Below are 19,712 nucleotides of genomic sequence, written 5' to 3' on the forward strand. Positions count from 1 at the left end.
TTGACCCATTTATACAAAAAATTTCACTTGCTATCCTGTTTCTTTTGTGTGCAGCTTGAAGGGCTGATCAAAATAATATATAAGATGATGTGGTTCTATCAAGATATCCCAATAAAATATGGCAGTGTAAAGGATTTGTGAAGATGTCATCAGCACTTTAATCTCTCTCAAAACAATGTGTTGGAACATGTATTATTGATAAGCAGTAATGATACATAGGGTTTAAAGGATTTTTGGTCCAGAAATGGATGTGTTGATTTAGCTTTTAGAAATTGGTCCAATTTTGGTCAAGGATGGCCTCTAGTTACCTAGGCTGGGGTTGATGCCAGTTATTTCCACCCGTTACCAAGTTATTTGGCCTCAAGGTTATGAAGTGCAATATATTGCAAAGATTTGCAAAGAAATGCAATATATTGCAAAGATATTGCAGTGAAATGCAATATCTTTGCTAATTTCAAGAATGTTATTGACATCAACCCTACTTATTTTCTTAGCATAAAACTGTTGTCACTCTCTATGAGTATTCACTTAAAATACTACACAGCTAGCCAGGCAGTGCAAAATGATTTTACACGTGAAAAGGCATGCACGTGTGATCGGATGCCCTAAAAAAGAGAATATTATAATATATAAAATAATATACAAAACTGTCGTGCAGTTCTACATTGGTCTGACTGAGAAATCGTTTAAGACAAGATTCAATGGCCACAAACAGTCTTTTAGCAACAAAAAGTACAAGAACAGCACGTCACTTTCATCATACGTTTGGGACTTGAAAGAGAAAAGCAATGTCACCCCGACGCTCAAATGGTCGACCATCAAGCAAGTACAAAGCTACACTAACAATTCACGAAATTGTCCTCTTTGTCTTCAAGAAAAATTTGAAATCCTCTTTTACAAAGACAAAAGTGAGCTTTTAAACAAACGCAGTGAACTCATTGCTAAATGTCGTCACACAAATAAGTTTCTTTTGGCTAATTATAAATCTAAGGACTGATAATTACTTAGCCAATTATCTATTCACATGTTTATAACACCACGCATTTAATGATGTCTCTTAGGAATTTATCTTGTCAAATAAATAGATACGAATTTTCTTGCTTACTTTTTTCACTTGTATAATTTGGCTGATGAGTGTATAACACGAAACTCGGAGTACCGAACCAATGTCAAGTTAATTTTTACTTCCTTTACTATAAAATAATATATTATTTTATAAGAGAAAATTAGATTCGCAATTTTAACATTTCCTTTGTAGAATAATTATTTCCTGTTATCTAGCTGATTTATTCAATTCTCGAAACACACTTGAGAAAGTCAATCAAAAAGTTATTCATTGCATTTGCATTTTTATAGTTTATTTGTCAAGCATCCAAAAATGAAGCATACATTAAAAATAAGATATGACTGATACTACCCATAAAACTACTGATGCAATGCATTGAACTGTATATTTTACCGATACTTCCTATATTAGTATTGATACCTTTTCTTATTTACCAATATTACCAATACATTTTTATCTGAATTACCAATACATTATTACCAATACAGATACCATTACCAATACATTACTATTACCTTTCACAGTAGGTACATCAATACATTCATTTTAGCAGATGCAAACTTTATACCTTTTACGTTAAATTTAATCAATGCACAACAGTTTAAGCTTTGTACATCTTGTCTGTGCATATGTCAACCATAATTAAACCACGTAAAATCTTTGCAAAGTATTGTTATAACCTTGGCATTTTATTATTTAGATCGTTGATCCCCACTGAACATTATAAACAAAAGTAAAAAAACATATATATTTTTGATAAGGAGCTTAAATGTATTTTACATTTAAAAATCTGCCATATGGGAAGAATATTTTTGTTGATACAGCTGATTAGAAAAAGCAACATATAACCATACTATTAAAAAAATATACATGGTAAATTTACAAACTAAAACATGTTCTGATATTTAAATTACAAGATTTTCAAAAAGAAACACTTTTCTTTTTGTGAAATGAGTACAAAACTAAAAAAGGGCATCAAACACTCCGAAGTTTCTGAAGTACGCAGATATACCTGATTTCAACCAACGTCTAAAATCTATAAAATAAGAAATTTTAATACCAAAGGTTTCTTAAAAAAGAGCACATCCACATAATAATACGAGGACTGTGTCTGTGGCTGTGCCTGCAATTGAGCTTGTACCTGTGCTTGAGCTTGTACCTGTGCCTGTCTGTCTGTCTGTAACAGGCAAAGTGGATGTGTTGATTTTCCTTTAATGTCCCCGAAAAAAGTCATGTCTCAAATGCTAGACATTGCGACGTCAATAACACTAATTTAACGTCAATATCTTAATTTAAATTAATGAAGCCATTACAATGCACTAAAACTTTGTGACCAAATAACTTGGAAACTGGGGGTGCTGTCAGTCATTTTTCACAGCGTTGGTAACTAAAGACACCCTGGGATAAATTGGGAAAGTTTTCCAAACCTGGGTCCCCGAATCTGTTTCGGAATGAATGGGTTGATGACGCCATCAAAAAACCTTTAAACCTCAATATCTCTGCAACCGTTTGTCAAAAGTACATGATCCTATACAATTTTTTATCAGTGTTTCAAGATCTATATGATGAAGGCAACAGGTGTACAAATTTCTTCTATGATTCTGTGATTCTCTATTTACAGTTTTTGTTTATACTTTCCTCTGATATCTGTAATATTTTATCAAAGATATGACAGTGATTCTCCATGTAGGATGTAATTTTTTTTTTGAGAGAGAATTGTGATACACTGTATTAGCATTGGTTCAGACTTTGGCGGCTTGTTTACGACAGCACGAAATTAACGATAGTACAGAGAAGCACACGTAATTCATATATGGAGTGCTGCATTGTTACAGTAATGTGTTCAAGTTGGATGAAAATGACACTGCTGATTAGTGCTCTGTAATTAACCTTAATTTTAGTTGGAATAATATATATTCTTCTTTTTTTACTAATTTTCTTACTTTCCTAAACAACGGTAAACTTGAACTCGCTTTGACCTATTGTTCAAATAAACGGGGTCTTGATGTATTAGAGTTAAGGATCTGATCTATAAGCAACCAGAGTCAAGCATTAGTAGAATATTGCTTAATTTTTAGCGCAAGTGTTAATAACCCTATTCGATCCGAGAGTTTTCTTGACAGGGAGGTGGGGCGGATTCCGCCTTATGCATGACTTTTGATAGGTTTATACAAAATAAATAAAATTTGGTACACTTTTTTTACATCATATAAGAAATAGAGGGCGACAAATTTTACTCTGTCAGGATTTTTACTGTGACGTAGCCGGAAGCTGGAAATTTGTCCAAAATACAACTGCCTAAAAATCAATTACTAAGTTTTAGGGCAAATTTTCACATTATATTAGAAGTTTCCGACAGCCAAAATAACATATTTTTGTTTTTACGCAAAATAGCCTGAAAATCTGTTTTAATAATAACCAATAGCAACAACAAATTTAAGAAACTAATAAACATCCTTCGAATATGAAAAAGGCTCGCATTAAAAATAAACGCCTCTCTCAAACATACGCTAATTAACAAAACGCATTACTACTGCCTGTCTGCAAGGTCTGGCCGGCCTCGTCAGCGATTCCTAAATCACGCTCGAAATCTTTAAGCTACAATTAAAAAAAGTGCAATATATTTTTATTGACTTTGCTGCAACTAATAAATTCCTGTACCTCACTTGCAAGATTGCCAGATTTTTCAATATTCAATCCTAAGCTATTACAAACTCGTTCCTAGATCCTTTTGCTAACGTAGCTTTATATCGAAATGACAGGGATGAAAGATAAAGATATCTTACAGTTTTAAATTGAATACACTGGTGACATCTTTTTGTTTCAAGTATTGGAAGAGGGTCATTAATATACCCCGTCCAACCCATGCTAGCATGGAAAACGGACGTTAAGCCGAGAATGATGATTTAACAAAACATAACACCTGTTATGCGTTTCGCCTTAACCATTCGCACGTTTGTTCCGACAAATGAATGTAGCATAGAGAAGAAGACGTATAACTGTGCTCTTTAATTGTTTCACTTTTATGCGATTTAATTTGGATTTATATTTGAGAGTAAAAATAACGAATTAGATCGCTGATTTGGAAAACGATTTTTTGTACACAAGATTTAAAGTTAAATAGAAGAATTTTGGTTAGGATACAGCTTGATAAAGGTATTGGTAATTGTGCATTTTAAAACGAAAACTGTCTTTCTCCCATATACTATACTAGTATTGAAGTCACTCTCTGATAATAAACACTCTGGACCATAATAAGAAAAAAAAAGCGCCAGGGACTAAAAGCTGGATTACGTATAGATAAAACATTGAATAACCGACGATGATTCAATTTTTACCACTTTTGTTCCCATTTCTCTGGGATAATCCATACACCATTTTTATGGAAATTACGGTGATTTTTATTTTACCTCTTGTTTTCAACAGTCTTTAATAATCCATATTGTAATATTTCGAATAAACGCCCAGGGCGTTTATTTAATTTTATGAGTGAAAGCTTACTATTTTTTTTTTTTTTTACGGATGAAAGGAAAGAAGCCAGGAATTACGACAAATATTTGATAAGCCTTTACAAAAGAGATATTCTTATTGGACATATGTATGTTACCATTGTAAAAATAAAAGTTGGACAAGTTAGTAGTATCAACTAGTTTCTGAAGTTTTTAAAAATGAACTTGCTAAGAGGAAAAATCGTTTCCTACGGCAAAGTTAAAGTTGAGAAAAAAAGTGTACATAGATAATTTCTTATTACGAATAAAGAGGCAAGAGAGTTTTCCTTTTGGTTTGAATAAACGCCCCTGCTGGATGTGCGCTATTCCAGCGGGGTGTCTATTAAAGGCAGCTTTTAAATTAAAAGGATAAAAAAAATGGGGGCGTTTAGTCGAGAGGGGCGTTTCATGAAAACAGTGATTGTTTAAACCATTAATACATTTTTTGAAAGATTACAGTGATCCTCCATTTATCAGTTTCATCTGCAACTGCCTTATATGCACTATTCTATCTAAGATAGTACAAAGATTCTCAATTTAACACTTTTATTCCAGCTTTCTCGAATGACCCCAAGATTGCAACAGAATACCGTAATGATCCGAACAAGCGCCCTGGGCGCTTATTAAATTTTTGGATATTTTGCATGGGCACTTAATCGAGGGAGGGCTTAAAAATGCTGGGCGCTTTTATCAGGTGGGCACTTATTCGAGGGGGCGCTTAGTAAGTGCTGGGTGCTTATTGAACTTTGAGGAAATTACCTGGGCGCTTATTCGAGGGGCGCTTAATAAATACTGGGCGCTTATTCGGATCTTTACGGTATTTAACCCTTCCCGCCCCAGGCATTTTTTAACACATTATGTCCCTGATCCCAGGCGTTTTTAGCAAAAAAAAACATTTTTCGTAACTTTTATAATATTAGTCTAAAATAAACCTTAACAACTAATTTAAAGCATATACTATGTGGTATTTCCTTTTTTTTAAAAATGGCCATAAAGCATTATCTAAGTCCCGGTTCGACTCCGGTAATAGACAATTCAGTAAGAATTGTAAGTATATAAAAGGAAAGTTGGCAATCCATCTATTAGCCATGCTTAGATTGTGCTTATTGGACCACAACCTATGCTTAGTTAGTGCTTTAGACCAGCAAATAATAGGAATGTAAGAGGAACTTCTTATCAAATATATAAAACATAATTTTGAGATATATAAATCATAATGTATATACTAAAACGTTATCGGTTTCTCAGTTTTCTATTCGGACATCATTTGAATATATTTACCAATGAAATCTTTATAATTATGATAAAGCATAAAACAAGGCTTGGTTCCTTTCTAGCTTTCTTCGAACTAGGTTCTGCCACTTCATCATTATCAGTTGAAATTTCATCAACACATTCTTCCCCACCATCAGAAAATCCCAAAAAATCTTCGTCTTCACTATCACTCTGGCCAAATAATCTGTCAATTGGATCATCACTTGCTACTACATCCTCATCACTATCCTCTTCAAGGTTTAGTTCATTAATAGAGAGGCCAAATGATGCATTACTGCTGCTAAAAGGCGAAGATCCAGAGCCACAGCATGCGCTAAATCCAGTCGCCATCTTTGTTTTAATTTTGAAATGCAAATCTGCATAACTTACGGTAGCCGAATTAAAAAATTGTCAGATCGGGCGCAAATGAGAGATAAATTATTCTAGTGTTAAAAAAAGTCGATCTTGTTAGTTTTAAAGATACCGGCCGGCCGTGAGGGCCGTTCAAAGTGGTCCTAGTAAAATCCCGGACAGGTCCGGGATCGGGATTATTTTAGCGTAGCAATATCCCGGACTAGTCCGGGAACGGGACGGGAAGGGTTAATTTGTATTATGTACAACTGGTTATTTTTACTACTTTTTTAATTTCACAATAGGTTTGAAAGTAATGGAAGATACAACGGGCGTAAAGAATCAGACAACGGAGAGGAATTTGGATATAGAGAAAAAGGTTGGTTATAATTTTTAGGCTTATTACTAATATAAATGCATAAAATGTCCAATCAGCTTTCATATATGTAAATTACATGACCTTTCTGCTAGTGCTATATAGTTTTTGTCAGCGGCGTTGTCTTATGTTTAAGCATGTTTTGCCGTGTAAATACAACATGTTTTCTCAGAAACTTTTCAATTATAATAATTATGTCTAAAAGGCGGGTAATCTCTTTCGTAGAGTGGGATGGGCAAAGATGGAACAAAGGAAAAGAACCCATCAACGGCAACAGAACTTTTTAAAAATATTTTAGCGTCAAAGAGCAAATTTAGAGAGAGCAACGACAAATTTACCGAGCAAGAGATGACTTTGCAATTAGTTAATGTGACAAAATCAAGCGCAAAAAAGAGGTATTGGAAAGTAAGAAGATAGTGAATGAGGCCAAGCAATTGAAAAGAATGTTTAATAAAGTTGAAATACTGGACGGTAGATACATAAAATTCAAAGACAAAGACAAACAATATAAACCCGTTGTGTGTAAAGAACTTTCTTTACCTATTATTAACTACCTCGATCAGGGACCAGCTTTTGTATCTCCGCCAAAACCTTTACCAAAGCAAATTAAGAGATAATACGCAAATTCAATTGGATTCAAACGCGACTAAAAAGGAAAATGGTTATTGTGAAATATGTGCAGTACATTTCGAAGATCTCGAGATTCATCGATCAACTGAGCAACACACGGCATATATATCTGATGGAACTAATTACGCTAGCTTGGATCGGGTGATCAATAAAATGTCAATTAAAGGAATGAACACGAAGTAACTGAATATTGTACTATTAAAGGAATCAGCATGTTTAACACAGAATTGATTGTAACTGTCATAAGTTGTGGCTATGTCAAAGGTACTATGGAGGGCAATGAAGACTGTTGGAGGCACTTGGCATTTGCCAATGGTGGAAGGATCTTGATGACACAAAATTATTGGAATTGGTACCTGAAGAGATCATGTCCATGATAGAGAAGCAAATAAGGCAGAGTCTTGGAGAACATTATGAAAACGGTTACATTAGAGATTACATCATAAAGGTTTTACTCCCGGACGCTATTATATAATTGTTTTCTACAGTAATGAAATGGACAAAAGCAAAAACCGAGGAGCATTTCAAAGCACATCTTATGCACTTGGATGAGAATAACGATATGACTTTTAAAGAAGACGAGACTTTCCAACAGCACATCAAACGTGGAATGGTAAATCATCAAAATTTTATTAAAGAATTACACTCCAAAATTCAAAACAAAAGGTCACAAATAGACTTTGAAGTGACAAATGAAGCAACAGAATCGACGAAAGTTTCTGATGCTGCAATAGAAAGTGAGAAAAAAGTTTCTCTTCAATCCACAGAAGCCAAAGGGACAACCTAAAAAAGAAAATCTGGTAGCATCGTTAAGAATGTCCAGTTTGCAATATTAGTCAAAAATATATTACGCGTCATTTACGTGGAGCGCATAAATGGAGCTGGGAAAGTGCAGCTGCAGCTTCGAGTCAATTCGGGTTGAAAAATAGCCAGAAGGAAGGTGTGTTTGTTTGTTATATCATTGAAACCTATTCAGTCCCAGGAGGGCGGGGGCGGATTCCGCCCGCCTCAGACTGTCTTCCTTTAATAACTTCCTTATGCCATGTTGTATGGCTATGAAACTTACTGAGATTCAATAATCTATTAGGCACGTAAATGCCAAATGTTTTGATCCCACACCTCTAGGAGGCTTAGATATTGGCTATTATTCGAAACTACCCCTAAAAATCTCTATCAAATCCAATAACTTTTTTTAGGATTATCCTTAGAGCATGAAAAACTTACATCACCACTTCGTTTCCTTAAGTATAATAATTATTCCGATTTCCAAATTTTGTCGGATTTTACCCAAAAACCAGGTTTTTTCCGATTTTCGGGTAAAATCCGACAAAATTTGGAAATCAGAATAACTTTTTAAGCTAAATAAGATAGTGGTATTTTAAGCAAATTTCCAGCTTTCGATAATGTCACAGAAAAACTGCTGACATTTCTGTTTTCTTCCTTTTATGATGTAATATAAATATGCCAATTTTTATTTAATTGGGACAAGCCTCTAAAATGTTGTTTTAAAGCAGGGATAAAACGCAGTCAGACTATTCTTAGGACAAGTTGCGACTTTTTTGGCAAATTAGGTGTGCACAAAAATAAATTCCTCATTTTTACAAGCATATGTGAATAACCATATATATTTACGTCTTTTCTTTCATTAAAGAGTTGCAGAAGAAGAGTAGCAACTACCATTACAGTCGAATGTGTCCATTCCCGAACTGCTTTCTCGTAAGATCAAACTTGCCTGATCATCTACCAAGGTTTCACAAAATAGAGAAAGGACCCAAATTTTACGAAATGCTTAAAATAGCACCAAAATTTAAAGAATCATATCTGCCAAAGGAACTTTCGTCGAACAAAACGTCCAAGGATTTCCGTCTTGGTTCCCTCACTTTAAGATGAATTATTGAATAGTCCTGGTCCTTTTAATCCATGAGCAAGCCTATTCATAGCCAACCTGATCATCTCAGATAATCCATTGACTCCTAACTTAGTTAAAAGAACAATGTAGACAAGAATCTCTTGCCTGGCCCCTTCGTTGCTGGTGACCAGGTCTTACACAAAAAGTCCAGCCATGCGATTCTTAACTAATGCGGAGGTGAATGCCGACGGAGCACGGATGAAGCAAAAGTCTGCAAAACTGCACTTACAGGTGGAACATTTTATCATGGATTTAATTATAGATACTTTTTTCATTTGACAAAACAATTGATAACCATAGCAGGTCCAAATTTAATGGATTTTTTCTATATGCCACAAGTGTTATTCAAACAATTTTAAAAACGAAACCCATGTGCGGTAAATTTTTTTTTTCTGTATTATGAAAATGACAATATAGTCATGCATACTATTTCGGACATGTAGAAAAGAAAGCTAAGATTGAGAGAGTCGCTATACGTAGACACTCAGTCATCGTGTTTGGGGTTCACGATTCAAAACGTACCCAATTTTCTACCGCAAAAGAAATGCGCAACATCGCACGCTTAACATCTTTTGCATGTACGCTTTACATCGCACGCGTTACTTGATTCAAATATTTCTGAAAAAGACTGATGCGTGGTATGATCTAACAAAGACTTGTTTGACGAAATAAATAAGTGGCTAGCAAGATTAGTAAGTCGAAAAGAGTACTTTTGTTTTTGTGCAGTCTATAAACCACTAAGGCAAAAGCTGAATGCCGGCAAAAGCTGAATGCCGTCATGGATTCAGAGGGCTGGAACAAAGTTTTTTAAAAATACTTTGACCTTACTCACTCTCTATAAAACATGAATCTGCAAATGTTATTCTAACCTATTTATATCTTTGCAATCACATTGAGCATATTGAAATGATTTGCTTCTGGTAATAGAGCAGTATGGCAGGTAAGGTCATCCTTAAGCTTTTAGATGTGTTTGGAAAGCTCAATTTCATTTTGATACTTACAGTACAGTCCAGATGTAAGCGTACGCGTACGCTCAAGTTTCACACCTTTTTCTCGGAGGCGGTAGTTGTTTGTCTTTTGTTCTTATTAATTATCTTGCGAGTCTTGTAAGTCATTAACTTGCGCGTAATAAACAAAAGATTATCGAAGAAAAAATAGCTTATTATAACTGCGCGTAACTATTGTTAAATAGTGTTAACATAACTATTCCCAATAGCATAATTGCAAATGTTATCAACTCTATCAATGTGACACGAAGAGCCATTGTTTAATATTTTTATTAAACAATTGTTTTGCGTGGAAACTAAATAAACTAGCGAGAAGGCATTGTTGGTTGCGCGGGTTAAATAAAGCTTTTAAGAGATAGAAATTATTATATTTTAACAAAGATTGAAACTTTAATTTTAATAGAAATGTTTTTTTAGATTGCATTTTAAAAGTTTAAAAACGAAAAACGGCGATAGAAATGTTTTTTAGATCGCATTTTAAAAGTATAAAAACGAAAAACGGCAATAGAAATGTTTTTTTAGATCGCATTTTAAAAGTTTAAAAACTAAATAGACAGCGAGATGCATTGTTTAAGCTGTTGCGCTGAAAAAAAACAAAGACAATGTTTTTAACAATAAAATGTAGGTGATACTATAAAACGTCAAAAGTTATATTTTTAGATTTTTTCTTTCTTCGGTATTAAAATTTAATTTGTTTTTGAAATCTTATCGCGAAGGGAAAAGTCCCGAACGTAGGGTTTTCCCGTTTGCGTTGCTAAACGTTGCTTTTTATAAAAAGAACTTTAAAGTTTCGCATGTTAAAAAATATGTTTCGACGATAAAGAAATTTTACTAAAAGTTTTAAAAAAAGCATTAGTTTTTTTTAAAATATTTAGATCATTGCATTTCTTGTTTTTTAAAAGAGCTTGTGTTTTTTAAATATATCAGATTAAAATCGCGTTACTATAATTAGTTTCGTTGTTAAAAAAAAATTAAAATTCAATGGCCTTTGCGGTAAATTTTTTCTCGCGCAGAGTATTGTTTTTAAACAATGTTTCTTGCTATGCTTTTGTTTTTAACACAAAGCAATTATTTTCGCGCAATTTGAAAGGAACTCGCTATCCTATTGTTTTTTTTAATGAAAGCAATTATTTTTGCAAGTTAAGCGTACGCGTACGCTTACATCTGGACTGTACTGTACATGATCTAAAAGACCTGGTATGGTATGGTTATCATAACGCATTTTGAAATCTCTCTCACATGCTTCATAATAGAATCTCGTTCCAGCGAGTAATGAATTAAATTAATTCTTGCCATTATGGTATATAAAGGCTGAAATACACTATCGCCTTCCAATGATTATTGACAAATATTTTTCCTTTAACAGTGTTGTATGCAGCAGAGGATGCTACCCAAGAATATCTCAAAATATACAAAAACCTATTTTAAAAAAACATATGAATGAACAAAAAAATGTCGCACACCCTTTTAACATGAACCTACTTAAACTTCATTCAAAGCTGATAAAAAATCATGTGGTTGTAAAAAGTTAGAGCTTGTAAGGCTTATTTTTTTGTTTATTATATATTTTTTTCTGAAAATTTTGTACTTGTTATGCAGCTCTTTAGACAACCAAAAAAGGCTACTGCCTCCTAAACACCACTATAAAGATATAGTGAAGGTCACTATGTTACAAATTAGAGCCTCTTGTGCAGAGACTTGTTAGAAGTAATTTTCTTATTGAAATCTATTCTTTGGTTGATTTAAAGACAATAAACACTGGGTGTCATTTTTTCCATATTTGGGTGTGGTCCTGGCTGACGTCATCACTTTACTTGTCAGTAAAATATCAAAGTTGGAATTTTAATTTTTTTTTCTTTTTTGATTGATAGATAATATAAAAACAAGTAAAAAATGTCAAAAAACCATATTTAAAAAATCAACTATTTATAAGATATTAAACGTTTTAATTTATAGAATGGGGGTAAAATTGCCTATATTTACACCAAAAAAACAGTGAAAGACATTGTTTGCGTTAGAGATGAGCTATGTGTTGTTTGCCAGTAGCGGTACTTCAAAAAGAAAGTAAAGTTTTAAAGTAATGTTATATACTCATTACTGAAGTTATTTCAACCCCTGTTGAGTAGAAAAATTTTTACCTTAAGGCTTTTTGGTTTATTTAAGTCCAAAAAAACACTTTTTTTCTCAGTAAAATTTATAAATAATCGTCACTGATATCAATATCTTCATCCGCTTCATTTTCTTTTTAATCTTTGTTCCAACATTCAAGGCATTTACACATGACAGTACAAGTAAAACCATTTTTTCGACACTTGCATCTATTGTTGGAACAGCTTGACTTGCAAGAACAACTACTAAGTTGGATCAATGCCATTGGCGCTGGTAAATTATCAGTTCAAGTTCGACCATGGTTGCAAGGTAGAGAGGTGATAGTTGAAGTCTGTGTTATGTATTGCGAAATGTATTTTCCAAAATGTTAGGTGAAACATAAAAACCTCTGTTTGTTTCTATGTTATCAGAGACACAGTTTGCAATATCTGTTTCAATTTGTATCACCTTTTAATGTGGGATTGACAGATTCAAATTGCTAAGGGTGTTGATTACTTTCTTGCTTCTCGTTTGTTGATGAGTACAGAGACCTAAACCTTTTCTGCAGTGCTACAAAAGTATGCGTTAGCAGAATTATAATCAGCTGGTCTTTTTGTTTTTACAGAATTGATGACAATTTCTCCAATGTTTCTGACATTTGTATCAATGGCCTCTTTTTTCTTTGGGCACATATCAAGAAGCAATTTAAGACTTTCTGGAAAATTGAAGCTATTATATTCACCAGTAAATTTCCCTTCTTGCCGTAAGATATCTTGACGGACCAGTAAAGCCGCATCAAACAATTGATTACAGTCATCAAGTGAATTTCTGTAACTTTCAATTGCTTGTTATGAGCAACACGTGAACAGATTATTTCAGCTTCTCTTCTAGATTTGGGTCTGGAAAATACAATATTGGTTATTTTATCTGCCAATAATTGTTTCAGGAATCGTTTGTGATTTTTATGCTGATGTATTTTATTCTCTAATAAATTGTTATATGTGGTATTCACACTGTTCATGTCAAGCAACAATGTCTGCTACAACCTTTGCGACATGGCTTATCTCTTGTACTTCATAATTAATTTCCTTCGTAGATGCGCTAGAAACTTGTCGCTGTATCATAACCCAACAATTAAGATGATATTGGACATCATTTGCTACTGTGTCAGCTGCATTTGGAACAGAATTGAGCCTTATAAACAAATTTTGGTCTGGTAGTTGTTGTGTGACATGTAGCAGCTGGTGCCCAGTTGAAAGGAGTTCCTTCCTTTTGACATATAACAGAACACTCCTCGTCAAAAAAAGTAATTTTGGGGCGTAAATATTTCGGTTGAGATAATGGTTATCAGTTATATATACTGTTACTTGTTGTATTACTAGTCAACTTTGGTTCTAGTGATGTTCTTCCTCGTATGGGTGCTGAATCATGTAACTTTTCATACCATGCTTTCAAACGAGAAATATTTGTTTTATCAATTACACTTTTGTAAAATTCTTGATGGTAAAAAGCGTTTTTATCAACCAGTGATTCAACTGACAAACTTTCCAAGTTGTCAAAGGAATTAATAAATGTTCGATCTTCATAATTGGCTCTTTCAATAAGGCATTTAATTAACTTTTTGATGCTTTCAAATTTTGGAAAAGCAGTGATCTATGAAAAATGAGAATAACAATTTCCAAAATAAAGTAGCTCTAAAAACCATAAAGCTAAGAATCATTGAAAAATTACAACATACTTGTTATTGTTCTCTTGACAAACAATGAAATTTTCTAAGCTGAAATCACTACTTTCCTTCTTTTTATTTGGAGTTTCTTCATTCATATTTTTTAATTTAACTGTGTCTATTCTACTAAAATAAAATAAACTTTGCTTTCACTATTCATAGGAAATCTATCACAAAAAACCACATCATAGAAATATCATACAGGAAAACGACATCTTGGAGCTTCAATTGGAAGCAAAGAGTTTCGTGATGAATATGCAAATAATAAAACTAGTCAATGGTGTTAAGAAATGAAAAAACTTTCAACAATAGCGTTGACAGAACCGCAAGCAGCCTTTGCAGCTTTTACACATGGTGAGTTAAACAAATTTACATATTTCATGCGTACAATACCTGGTATGGAAGAATATTTAGTACCTCTAGATATGATCATATCCGATATGTTTTTACCATCTCTTTTGGGCAACACCATTTCAAAAAGGGAAAGAGCTCTTTACAAAAGATCGATAAAAACTGGGGGCCTTGGAATACCAATACTAACAGAAAGTGCCGCTGTCGATTATGAGTCATCAAAAATCATCACTGCTCCACTAGTTGCTGCCATCATTGCTCAGACTGATTCTCTTCCGAATAAAGATGAAACAAAACGAGTTAAAGCTTGTCGTGTGAACGCTGTCAGGGAAGCCCGAAAACAAGACGAAATGTTAATTAAAATGTGCCTCAAGCTGGCTTAATGTTTTACCATTAAAGGAACAAGGCTTCGGTCTTACAAAGGAAGAGTTTCAAGATGCACTTGCGCTGAGATACAATCATTCAGTGAAAAATCTTCCATCAAAATGTGCGTGCGGAGATCATTTCAATGCCACCCATGCCATGGGCTGTAAAAAAGGTGATTTTGTGACCATGCGTCATAACAACGTACGTAATATTAACGTACGTGTACAGAAATCCGGTGATAAAATAATGACTTGGATGAGATGTAAACTCTCCTTCATAATAATGAAATCTGCTTTGCTTTGCCTTAGAGGTTCCAGATCCTTGAATACCAAGTTGCACACAGAGGTGGTTAATGATTTTGATCTTACCTGTGTAGATGCCAGAATATAAAGTTTTTATTTTATTTAGTCACTAATGCGCACTTCTCTTCTATTCAGTCAAACACTTGCGTGGCTCATGACCTTTGACAATAAAGTTTTACTCTATACTGTCCTTTCTTTATCAATTTTTATTTTATTTAACCTTAGTCTATTTATATTTTAATTAAATTGTAATTATTTTTAATGAATAAATATATTTATTTATGTGCTAGAAATATCATACTGAAAATAAGTCTTATGCAATCTTTTAACTTCCACCTGCTACCCTTTACTTAAAATTAATAATATAATTGACAATTTAAACTACTAACAGGTATAAGATTACTTGTATTTAGCAAAATCTAATGAAATATGGAACAAACACTGTACATTATAATGTCTTGAAAGATATAAAGAATTTTCAGGGGGTAACACTATTACATTAATAACTGCTATAAAAACAAATTACTCTTTATAGAATGCACTTCTCTCATATAACTGTACTTTTGTAAACAACTATCTATATTATAATACCCGTATACGTCTGTCCGCCTGTCTATAATGCAAAATGGTAGCTTAGCTGCGCAAGTAGCAAGACGCACGCAATGCGGTATAAAAAGGACGGGCGAACCCGTGGATTTTTCCATGGGCTAACTACTAGTCATTGCAAAACAAAAACATTTCACTACCTAAATTTCAGTCACTAATTTTCATATTTGTATTTTACCCCCTGAAATTTAAAACTTTAAAATCCGTTTATCTCTTGAGTGCCTCATTTTCAAAATATAGTTTTTATATATTTTTTGTTTATTTTTGTATGTTCTATCTGCTGGAAAAGAAAAAAAATACAAAATTCCAACTTTGATATTTTACTGACCAGAAACTGGATGACGTCACCCACACACAGATACGGAAAAAATGACACCTAGTATTTTTTGTACTTAAATCAACCAGAAACCAGATTCCAATCAAAAAATTGCTTCTAACTAGTCCCTGCACACGAAGAACATAGTGACCCCAACTTATAGATAAATAAGTAGTTAATAAATATTACGTAGTCGCAACATGATCAAATAATAACCGAAGTTATAATTAATTATACTAAACAAACCTGCGTTAAGACGTTGTTTTCGCAACAATACTTCATTAGTAGCTTGTTCCTCAAGTTTTTTGTCATTATCAAGAACATATGCACCAAGTACCATCAACCAAGAACTTGCATTCTCTGAATCAGACCCAATTTTCTGCAAAACATCTGATTGTAAATCAAATTTTGTAGATAAAACTTTTATAGCATCCTCCATATTGAGTGTTCTTCAGGCCTTAACTTGCGTTTGTTTGTTGACTTTTGTTTATTAAACTATGCACTATGCCAGTTTCTATTAGTGAAAAGAATCATAAGTATTAAAGAACCTGACAAGAAAAATGATATTTTTCTGTTATAGAGGATAAGAAATTGCTGATTAATAAGCCATTTTGGAATATTCTAAAAAAACAACAAAACAGCCTAAGTATAATCTGCTGTATATCAAAACAATGCAGGTATATGCTGTATAACTTTCAAAACAGCACAAGAATAATTCTTGCTGTACAGCTTTCAAAACTACACAAAAAAACTTGCTTCAAAACTTTTGAAAACAAGTTTTTTAACATGCAAGTATTTTTATCTTTTCACCTTGAGTACTAGTTACATTTTTTAAGTGAGACAAATTATTATTATTCCTTCGCAACTAAAAAATATAAACTGCAAGTGTTATGTGAAAATACATAGAAAACAGTTGTCGTAACACCCTTCTCCCTTGTTATTTTTATTATTATTATTATTTTTGTTTTTGTTCCGACCATACATTATTTTTCCATGAACTTTCATTAAATCGTACATTCGTTAATTTAACATTCGCTAATACAAGCAAAACATACATAGAAAAATATGATTGTCGTAACACCCTCCTTCGGTTTTTTTTAATTTTTTTTTTGTTGTTCTGACCATTTATACATTCTCGATAAAATTATTTTTATTTCGCCGACCGACAGACCGTAAACTAATATCTACCTCGCTCGTAGAATAAGTAATTAAGTTGCAGTAACCTTATTTCTAAAACACGATTTCTAATAAAAATACAAGATGCAAAAGAATTTTTAAATGTAAAAAAACAAAAAAAAGACACAAGATTAGCTATACACATCAATTATTTAATTTTATTCACGATCCATCGCAACAGTCACGATTAATAGTGACGATCGCGATAGCATCGTTATTTTTTTATACATCGCGACTATTGCGAAGCTCTTCGTTAAATTTTTTCTATCGCGACGGTCACGATAGGATCGCGAATCGTTCGTGTCGCGCATGATACGCGCTCACGATGTTAGGTGTCCTGATTCCAGTACTGTATTATTTTTATCGCATTACTTTATCAATTCATACTCACCTCAATTTATATTAACAGGAAAGACATTGCTCATTGGCAAACTGCTCAAGTCTCAAGACATACAAAATATTGCTGAAACATTCTTGAAAAATGATGCCGAAAAAGAGTAGATTTCTGAAGCTGGCTCAGAGTTATTCTTAAAAAGGTAAAATTCATCTCAATTATATTATTACGATAGATATTGGTATAGCCATTAACTACTATTAAACAATGTTTTCATCTTTAAATTTCAGTTATTCTTACAACAACAAGACTCTTGGTGACATGCGTTATTCGAAATACATGGAGTCTTGTCTTTAAAGATTGAACCTCTGCCACCATCAAAAGGATCTGCCTCTCGGCATGCACTTCGTGTTTATATTCAGGTAACATAAAATCATTTAGCCTGCTTATTTTAACTTTCTTAATAAAATCAAGAAATCACATAAGCCTGTCAGTGATTATCGTTTATTTGTCATATAAATTATTATTCTCACATTATGTTTAGGTAAACGACTGGAAAAACCTACACGAGGCTAGTTTGGATCCAGAGGACTGGGGTTGGATTACTCGAAATGACGAATACTTCCCTGTATACTCTAAAGAGTCTGTTGCACCAGAAAGATTGCTTAAGTTCACAAGGTGTAATTGCAAACTCGAGACAAAAAAACTGAGCTCCACAAATTGTTTGTGCAGAAAGAACGGACTACACTGTGTCGCTAAATGCGGGAATTGCAGAGGAGATAGCTGCACCAATAAAGACCCAAGGCTCGAAAAAGACAATACAGAAGATGAAAACGACTACAAAAGAAACATTTTCGATATTTTCGACGACTTGTAGTTAACTTTTTTTAACTAGTAATAAATTGTCACGGTTTTCATCGAAGAATTTCAGTTAAATTTCATTCAAATACCCACTATTGCATTTTGCATCTAATGATACCAAATATGTTAATATAACAATTTATTCTAGGTTGACCTATATTTCAGGCTAATTTGACTAGACTAAGTTCAGCAATATCTTTTCTCAGGATGCGCTTTTTTGCACACAAATGCAAACAAATTTTATGTAATGTTGAAATATTCTTCGTGATGGAGAACCATTGAAATGCGTGATCGAAAGGTCGAATAATGTTCGTGTCGTGATAAGTTGGTAAAAGTGGGGTATTATTATCATATAAAATAAAAATCACTCTTATCATAATTGTAGGTCATAAATGCGTTATAGAAGTGCTTGTTTCTGTTAATCTTCCATTCTAGGCGATTACTAATAAGAATCAATTGGTGGTGGGGTTTACTTGTGTTGAACCAATCTTGCTGGTGAAATCAGTGTGTTTAGAATAGTGGTGTATATTGTGTTGTGTATAAATCAATTGGGTTTATTTGGTGTTGAGTTATTAGGAGAACTGTGAAGATAACCTACAGGTTAGTCATACACATATTGCGAGTTTAACAGTTTCGACAAAACTCTTTTAGAAACTGCATTATCTGCAGCCTAAACAGTAACAAAAATTGAAAATAGTGCTGATGAAATGATGTTGAGAAAATGGGCACATTTACCCCCTGAAAATATCCGGCAGCTCCTTCTATCAATAAAGCTTCTTTTTTTAAAAACAAGGAATAGAAATAGACGAGCCTTACGAAAAAAACATGTAAACTAGACAACTTTTTTATCAGTGTTTGTATTGGAAATTGGTATAATGTTCTGCTATTTAATACTTTATTCGGAGAAACTTTTGGATAAATTTTCGCAAATCTACAAATTGAAAAATTTTCGCGAGATCAACTTTCGTGAAATCTGAAATTGAAAAGTTTTGGCAATATAAACTTTCGCGATTCTTAATTTTGAACTTCTTTTTATTTTCTTTATCTCAAACTTTTTCTATCTCGAACAAATTTTTTGGTCCCTTGTGAGTTCGAGATAGAGATATGCCACTGTAAGTACGAATAATGAAAGAAGAAATGAAAATCTTTGACTGCATTGACTAGCTAAAAAGGCATTTTAACGAATTGGTAATATTTTATGGAACGTATTTCCTGGAGTCCTCTTTTAATAGAAACTTTGATTGCTTGGTACATCACTTGCACACCATATTTTTTGAGCCATTTTTGTTTGAGTTCTTTCTTTTTCAAAGACAAGATTCTGTGAAAATTAACTTCTTTACATTTCTCTGATCGATTGGTACATCCAAACGCACAACAACTAACCATTTTTAAAGATTTAAAGGTAAAGTACACACAAAAACAATCAATTTAAATGTAAACTATAAGTTTAACATAAATGTTCTCTCCGCTCGCTCAAACTTTCTGCACGATGTGACATCATTATT

At 33.2% G+C, this 19,712-nt stretch overlaps 2 protein-coding genes across 6 annotated transcripts in view; one reads left to right on the forward strand and one right to left on the reverse strand.

Moving 5' to 3' along the window:
- Positions 1–16,936, reverse strand: part of LOC130613860 (nucleoprotein TPR-like) — a 113,160-nt gene extending 96,224 nt beyond the window's left edge. The window contains exon 1 of one of the 4 annotated variants that reach the window (XR_008975754.1): positions 16,083–16,936. Coding sequence is in view for 3 of the 4 variants with exons in the window: in XM_057435217.1 (XP_057291200.1) it covers positions 16,083–16,275 (193 nt within the window). In the remaining variant the exon portion in view is untranslated. The remainder of the gene's footprint in view (positions 1–16,082) is intronic. The other 3 variants (XM_057435217.1, XM_057435216.1, XM_057435218.1) reach the window with 3 other exon arrangements.
- LOC130613866 (uncharacterized) lies at positions 11,054–18,422 on the forward strand. 2 transcript variants are annotated; one of them, XR_008975756.1, is made up of 4 exons: positions 11,054–14,249; positions 17,422–17,548; positions 17,637–17,768; positions 17,891–18,422. XR_008975756.1 is itself a non-coding variant. In XM_057435224.1 (2 exons), the coding sequence occupies exons 1-2, from the start codon at positions 14,186–14,188 to the stop codon at positions 14,627–14,629; spliced, it is 375 nt and encodes a 124-aa protein (XP_057291207.1). In that variant the 5' UTR covers positions 11,054–14,185; the 3' UTR covers positions 14,630–15,391. The 2 variants fall into 2 exon arrangements, 1 of the variants encoding a protein (XP_057291207.1); XM_057435224.1 differs by lacking the exons at positions 17,422–17,548; positions 17,637–17,768; positions 17,891–18,422 and adding an exon at positions 14,319–15,391.
- The last annotated feature ends 1,290 nt before the right edge of the window (positions 18,423–19,712 follow it).

Source organism: Hydractinia symbiolongicarpus, chromosome 11 (assembly GCF_029227915.1).
Source record: "Hydractinia symbiolongicarpus strain clone_291-10 chromosome 11, HSymV2.1, whole genome shotgun sequence".
Classification (NCBI taxonomy): domain Eukaryota; kingdom Metazoa; phylum Cnidaria; class Hydrozoa; order Anthoathecata; family Hydractiniidae; genus Hydractinia; species Hydractinia symbiolongicarpus.

What these genes read in the sequence shown, in the direction of transcription:
- LOC130613866 (XM_057435224.1), top strand. Translation starts at nt 14,186, where the DNA reads ATGAAAAAACTTTCAACAATAGCGTTGACAGAACCGCAAGCAGCCTTT. An exon ending in CTTTGCAGCTTTTACACATG is followed by an intron (nt 14,250 to 14,318) that starts GTGAGTTAAACA and finishes TAGTACCTCTAG; the next exon opens with ATATGATCATATCCGATATG.